The following is a 7,507-nucleotide window of genomic DNA, read 5'->3' as shown; positions in this document are numbered from 1 at the left end:
TGTTGCCGGTCATGCTGCCAGCCAAGCAGAGGGCCTCCCTTTTTAAAAAGGGAACCAAAACCGCCATGGAAAGAGAGTGCTGATGTTCTCCCACACCTGGACCCAGCCACGTGGAAAGCATCACGCCTGGATTTTTACATTACATGAGCCAACCCGGAAGTTCATTTGAGTTGAGTCTCTGACACTTGCTGTTGCAAAAGTCCTTTAGGACTTGATACAGGCTGTTCCAGGCCGTGTACCCTGAGCCTCAATTTCCCTCCTGTGAAACGTGGATAATGATAACCTCTCCATTTCACAAGGTTACTTGAGGCGCACAGGTCAAGCCCACAATCACAGTAGTGGCCCCTAAACGTTCGTCCCCTGTCCCATTCGGGTGGTGTGTAAGGCCACGGCCATCATCCTAAGCTTTCCCCCCTCACCGGAAACGAGAGTGGCCCCCGTGCGTGCCGTCTGGAGGAAGAGGGTTGTTGTGAGAGTCGCAGTTGCTGCCCGGCTCTAGCTTGCCCGGTGGGAGGCCGAGGGGCGGAGTACCTGGCGGGGCGACCTCTCCGTCCAGGGACGTCCTGCGGTCAGTACCAGCGCCGGGAAGGAGGTGTCGTGGCAATGAGGAGCGTGTGTGACCCCAGGGAGGAGAGGGATGGGGGCACAAACGGAGCTGCCTGTCACCCGCCTGCCGGGATCCGGGGACGCGGGGACGCGGGGACGCGTCAACCACCTGCAGTTGTCAGACGCACCACACGGTGTCCTCAGAGAGGCATGCGGAGGCCCTGAGGGGGAGCAGCCCTCCGTCCTGTGCTCCTGGAAGGGCCGTTTCCAGAAGAGAAAGGCACCTCTCTGCCCCCCTCCTGTCCTCCACCCCACCCCCACCCCCGGCCTCCTCTAGGGTTCCAGGCCAGCCGTGGTACAGTCCCTGCCTGCCACCTCGCCTCTCAGGCCCCTGTGACCTCAGGCAGTGCCCAGCCACTCTGAGCCTCAGCCTCTCCGAAGTGACTCCAGAAAGGTCATGCGCCGGCACAGAGAGGGAGAGGAAGTGGGTGGGGAGAAAGGGGGCCACAGAGTAGCTGGGGTAGCCTGGGGTCTTGCTCATTTGAGCAAAGTGACTCTCCTGGGCCTAGAAGGCGAGGGGTCCTCACAAGGCCCGGGACTCTGCCTGAAACCATTGCCGGGGCCCTGCTAGGGTCTGACTGGGTGGGAAGGCAGGGCTGCACACCACAGCAACTCTGGAGTCTGGAAACAGTATCGCTGTTTATCGGGGTGACACATCTGCCCATCCGAGGGCTCTGACAAGTGGCTTAAGGTTGAAGGCTCCCCAGATCATACCTCCGCCTTGCTGAGGTCCCAGACGGCCAGTCCAGCAGGCCCCTGGGCCTACTGAGCTGCAGCCCTTTGTCACCGCGTCTCTTGCCATCGGGGCACCCTGGGGTGAAGCGGGCCTGCGGTCAGCCTTTTCACAGAGCCCAGGGCAACAGCCCAGTCACTTCCTGAAGTTCTCTCTTTGGAGAAGCAAGGAATATCTGCGAAGGCGGGTCCAGTGCTCCTGCTCTTTCACCTTCTTCTCCAGCTTCTGGAACCTGTGGGCCACATAGATGGGGATGAGAGGAAACCGCTTGGTGCCATCTGCCCCCCACCCCTCCCGCTCCTAGGTCCCCGGGCAGCCCCTGACGGCCCTGTGCTAAACTAAGAAACTCTCCAAATGGCACATCCCCTGTCCTCAGGACTCAGCCTGGCGCACAGCCCGCCCTCGGAACCCCTTTACTGCCTGACAACAGGGCCAGCGTCCTCAACCAGGAGGCGCGCCCCGACAGAAGTCACCGTGCGCTAGGGGGCTCACGGTCCGTGTGCGTGGACCACCGCGAGCCACGTCACAATGCCAACATGCCCAGTGAATAAACACTCCTTGAACATCTACTAGTGTCACCAGCTGGACCCCAAGCCCTGACCTTGACTGCCCGCCTATTTGTACCCACTGACCTTTGTCCCGCATTTTTCCTTAAGCCCTTCTTTCCAAACAAATAGTTTTATTTACTTTTTTTTTTTTTTAAGATTTTATTCATTTGAGAGAGGGAGATAGCGAGACAGAGCACAAGCAGGGAGGAGAAGGAGAAGCAGGCTCCCTGTTGAGCAGGGTGTCCCACGTGGGGCTTGATCCCTTTCCAGCCTATCTCTTAACTCAGGCAAAAGACCCAAGGGGCGGGGTGCCTGGGTGGCTCAGCCGTTAAGCGTCTGCCTTCGGCTCAGGTCATGATCCCAGGGTCCTGGGATCGAGCCCCGCATCGGGCTCCCTGCTCCTCAGGAGGCCTGCTTCTCCCTCTCCCACTTCCCCTGCTTGTGTTCCCTCTCTCGCTGTGTCTCTCTCTGACAAATAAATAAATAAAATCTTAAAAAAAAAAAAAGACCCAAGGGGCACAGCAATCGTGATTGAACCCGAAACTACCCCTCAAGCAATAACATCTACCCAGAGACTTCTGGAGGCCCAGGCCACCCAGACCGGTTTGAACTTAACCCCCAACTCACGCCTGCGCACATGGACCATGGAGTGACCCACGGAGGGACCGACAGTTACCTTTACCTCAATATAATACTAAAATCTCCACCTGAGGAGGAGCAAAAGCCTCGTTTACATAATAAACAACCTATGTGCAGGCATGTTTCCTTAAGGCACACGCATGACCCTGTGCCCACCTCTATGTACCATGACGAGGCTTCCCTATTTAATATTCATCCTAACCCTCAACCAAAGGAACCCATTCACCCTTGCTCAGGGAGTCCCGGCTTTGGAAGTTATTCCCCGGATCTCCTCGTTGGCTGCAACGTGTGCGACAGCTCGCCTGGTGTAGTTTCCCAGTGAACTCACGTTGGTTTGGTTACACCAGTGACAGGCACGGGCACTGCAAGTGTGGGAAAGACCAGAGTGCCTAAAACAGCCCCGGTCCCCCCCGGTTTCCTAAGGGTAACAGGAATGAAAGAAAGCTTGTAATAGGAGGCATGTAAATGCCACCGAGGTCAAATGTAGGAAGGAGGAAGGTTCCACCCTGCCCAGGAGTGCTCCTGGGAGATAAGGCGTTTGAGTTGGGTCTCTTACAAAATAAGAGGTTAATTAAAAAACAAAACAAAAAAACCCAAGTAAATGCACTTCAGTAGAGGAGAGTCAGAGAAGTCCAGGAGTCACCCCTCATTCTGCAGGCAGAGGTGGCCGCTGGGAGCACGCAGAGGATGCCTTCGATCTGGGGAAGGGGTGCGGGCTGCTGGCCAGGCTTCTGCCTGCGAGCACAGAGGGTGTCAAAACGCTGAGGGCAGGCAGGAGGAGGGCTCCTTCTGGGGAGAAAGGCAGCGATTGCAGCTTTGGATTTGTTTGGAGGCTCTGCCTGCCAAGGGACGTCCACACGGAGATGTATCTGGTACTCAACTGACTCACTAAAACATTTTTTCACTTCAAAAAGTAATCTATCCTTTGCTTTAAAAAAAATCAAAGTATCCAGGTGGATATACAATTACAAGCAATCTCCTTCTCACCGCAGATCCTGGTTTTCCGTTCCCAAGGCAACCGTAATTAACAGCTCCTTGTAAATCCTTGGAAATTGTTTATACACGTATAAGCATAGACGTGTATGATTTTATGCCCATAAAATCTTTTTTTTTTTTTGCCACACACTGTTGTACACCCTGGTGTTTGCACTGGAAAAGTATCCTAGAAACTGCTTCTAGGTGGCACTCACAGATCCGCCACCTTCTCTTGCCCTATCGAGGACACTCGGGGCTGCCAATCTTTTGTTAATGCCTTCCAGGCTGCAGTGAACGTGCAGGAGCGAAGGGGAGGGAGGTGGCAGTGTGTGCGGGTTACACACTCAGGCTTTGAACCCAGACTGCGTGTGCCTCGCTTACAAGCTGGTGACCCTGGGCAGGAGATTGGCCCTCCATCAGCCTCAGCTTCCTCGCTGTGCAGTGGGGACAGTAATGACAGTAAAAAATAGCACCTGGCACACGTAGGTGCTCAGTACAGGTCAATTATCATAATACTTCTGCCGCTGATAAATTAGTGGAAGTGAAATTTCTGGGTCAGGAGGTCAAAACCACAGGGATGGCTCAGTTGCTGGATGGGTTGTAAGTTTGAGCCCCACATTAGGTGTAGAGATTACTTAAAAATTAAATCTTAAAAAAAGAAAAAGTGACCATCCAAGAGGCAGCTGAATAGATGGAATGAGGGCCAGTTTTATTTATTTACTTATTTATTTTAAAGATTTTATTTATTTATTTGGCAGAGACACAGCGAGAGAGGGAACACAAGCAGGGGGAGTGGGAGAGGGAGAAGCAGGCTTCCCGCCGAGCAGGGAGCCCGATGCGGGGCTCGATCCCAGGGCCCTGGGATCACGACCTGAGCCGAAGGCAGACACCTAACGACTGAGCCACCCAGGCGCCCCAAGGGCCAGTTTTAAAAGGAAGCCTGAACATAAAGCCGTCATGTGTTAAGACGTGGGTGATTTTCAACATACACCCTTGGTGTGGAGATGGCCTTTCTCTATGATCTAATGCTAAGTAACGGCTAGCCTTTCCTGCATGTGCCATAACGTCCCATGCGGAAATACGGCTGCCACTCATTTCATTTCATGCACGAAGACACTGAGGCCTGTCCCGTCACACAGAGGCCCCCAGTCTGTGTCCCGGTCCTACTGCACAGCTTGCACCCTGAATTTGAGGCTCTTTATGCCCGCCCTTCAGTGAAGCCTAAGGGAGAAGGTGGAAAACTCCAGCTACCGGACCCTCGAAACTTCTGTTTGGCTAGATGAGCAGCCATATTTGCTCCTACCTAAAGACAAACCAGGAAAAAATTATTCATAACACACTGGCACAGAACTCTCAAAATCAAAAGAAAATGAACTCACGCTTGGGAAAAAGATCCAAGGCAAGTCAAGGAAGGAGGGAGAGAAACGTACATTATATGTAACGAAAAGCTGCTCAATCTCCTTCACTTCCTAATGAAAATAGGAATGAGCTATCAAGTCCTGCCTGCCCAGCCCCTGGCTCCCTTGGCTGTGGACCTGGTCTGTTGGGTCACCCCAGAAGCCCACCTTCTGACAGAAAGCTGGCTGCGGAGAACCCCCAGTCTTGCTGGGCTCTGTATTCCACAGGGAATAAAGGGAAAGAGAGACAGAGAGGAGAGAGACATAGAGAGGAAGGGACACTCTGCTTTCTGTCTGCTTCCTGGTGTCCAGAAATTTCTGTCTTGTGATCAGGTTTGACCCGGCCAGAGATGGCAGACTCTAAAGCAGGGCAGGGAGCCAGGAAATGGTGCCTGGAGACCGGGGCTGGAGGAGAGCAGAAGCCAGGCCTCAGGGAAGGGGCGGCGGGGTGGGGGTGGGCGGGGGGGGGGGCACATATTTGGTGCTAACTGGCCTCCTTTTAAAGCCCCAAAGGCAGGCTCCCTTTCGCACTGGCTGTTTACAAAAGTCCCAAGTGTAGGTTTTGTGAAAACAATTTGGACAGATTATTGCAAGTCTGAAACTTTGAATCGATTGCCACATAAACCCATTGCCTTGAAATTTCACCTAGTTTTAGGGCCAATGGAAGCTGTTTCAGACATGAGGAATAAAAAGGGGAGAAAAAGATGAGATTAAAATTTGGGGGACATATATGGGTATGTGTGAGAAACAACAATAGGAAAATGTTAATGACAGAGTCTAAGATAGTATGTGGATGTTCAGTGACTTTTTTTTTCTCAAAGCTTCTGTATGTTTGAAAATTTTCAAAATAAGGGGCGCCTCAGTGGCTCAGTCGGTTGAGTCCAACTCTTGATTTTGGCTCAGGTCACGATCTCATGGTTATGAGAACGAGCCGCATGGAGCCTGTTTAAGATTTTCTCTCCTTCTCCCTCTGCCTTCCCCCCCTCCACCCCATGTGCACTTTCGAAAAGGAAGAAAGAAAGCAAGAAAGCAAGAAAGAAAGAAAGGAAATTTTCAAACTAAAATGTTGGGGCAGGGACTACTCTTTGGGAAAACCCCAGGTATCAGACCTCAGAGCAAGTAGAACAGGAAAAGGCTTCTTTAAATCAATGTTTCCCAATTTATTGCTGGGACCCAATTTAGAAAATGGGCTTTCTATTGAGATCAGGACCAAGTAAATGTTCCTTCAATCTGGGCTGGCCACAACCACCCAGTGTGACCCCTCCCAGCTCCTGCTAAGTCCCGGGACCCAGTGAGCACTTCCCTGAGCTTTTCTGTTCCCAAGCTCTCAAGCCCCTGGTCCCTGATGTCCCACCTGGCCAGCCCCTCCAGCCTTCTCCCCTGCAGAAGGTTCCCCGGGAGGCAGTTCTCTCCACCCCTCCCAGCGGCTATGGGGCCTTCCCAGGCAGAGGTTGGGGTGTGGGACCTAAGAGCTAAGCTGTGTTGACAGGAAGGAAAGACATCTGAAAAAGGGGGCTGTAGATAAGTCCCACTCCAGGGGCACGTGGGTGGCTCAGTTTGTTAAGCATCTGCCTTTGGCTCAGGTCATGATCCCGGGGTCCTGGGATCGAGCCCCGCATTGGGCTCCCTGCTCAGCGGGAGCCTGCTTCTCCCTGTCCCCTCTGCGTGTGCTCTCTGTCACTATCTCTGTCTCTCTCTCTCTCTTTCTCAAATAAATAAAATCTTAAAAAAAAAAAAGTCCCATTCCCACAGGAACACAGACTGGAGGAGGTCAGGGCAGAAGAACCTCATCCTTATGAGAGCAGGCCCGACCACAGGGGAGTGGAGAAATATGTGGTAGACCCATCCTCTCCATGGACATTACATAGGCATTAAAAACCATATTTATAAGGAGTTTTTTCTTAAAAAAATAATTAACTTATATTCTGGAGTGACACAAAGCCAGACTTAAAAACTGAACATGAAACAGGATCTCAACTTAGTAAAAACGCCAAAGGGAAAGCCTGAAGGAAATGCACTAACATAGGAATAGCAGTGCTAGGGTTTTTGTGATGGATCGTGGGTTATTTAATTTTTTTTTTTTGCATTGTCCTGTTTTCCAAATTTCTATAAGTGCATATATAATAACTTCTATCAGAAATAATGAATAACTTTTTTACAAGGGGAAGTACTCAGTTACAGTAGTAAGTTCTGCTTGAAGCAAATTTCAGGGGCTAAGTAGGGTTCCTTCTGCGGGTGTCTGAGTACTAATCTCCACTTATACCTTGTTTGAGGGTGGGCCTTGTCAATCAGGGACTAAGGCAGCCTGAGTTGGCCGGACCCTCTGCTGTCAGGCAGGAGGTAAGCCTTCCAGTACTGGAAATGTGGGGCTGGCGGGGTCCATTCCCCCAAGTGGGGCAGCCAGTTGGCTTCTGGGTCAAGTGGGAAGGGTCACCCTTTCTAGGCCAGTAAAAGAGGGGGTCAGACTGAAAGACAGAAATGGAAACAAGCTCCTTAAACAAGGAGTTCTCTGGGTCTCATCAAGAAAGAGCTCCAGATACTACTCAGCCATCAAAAAGAATAAAACCTTGCCACTTGCAACGATGTGGATGGAATGAGAGGGTATTATG

The 7,507-nt window shown here is 51.9% G+C and overlaps 1 protein-coding gene across 2 annotated transcripts in view; it reads right to left on the bottom strand.

Annotated features, from left to right (window-relative positions):
• Positions 1 to 1,474: 1,474 nt before the first annotated feature.
• Positions 1,475 to 7,507, bottom strand: part of WDR93 (WD repeat domain 93) — a 41,067-nt gene continuing 35,034 nt past the window's right edge. For both annotated transcript variants that reach the window (XM_021680540.1, XM_021680541.1), the window contains exon 16: positions 1,475 to 1,571. In XM_021680540.1, coding sequence (XP_021536215.1) covers positions 1,475 to 1,571 — 97 coding nt within the window. The remainder of the gene's footprint in view (positions 1,572 to 7,507) is intronic.

The sequence above is a fragment of the Neomonachus schauinslandi genome, chromosome 9, assembly GCF_002201575.2.
Source record: "Neomonachus schauinslandi chromosome 9, ASM220157v2, whole genome shotgun sequence".
Lineage (NCBI taxonomy): Eukaryota > Metazoa > Chordata > Mammalia > Carnivora > Phocidae > Neomonachus > Neomonachus schauinslandi.
This window is presented reverse-complemented; position numbering and strand designations above follow the sequence as displayed.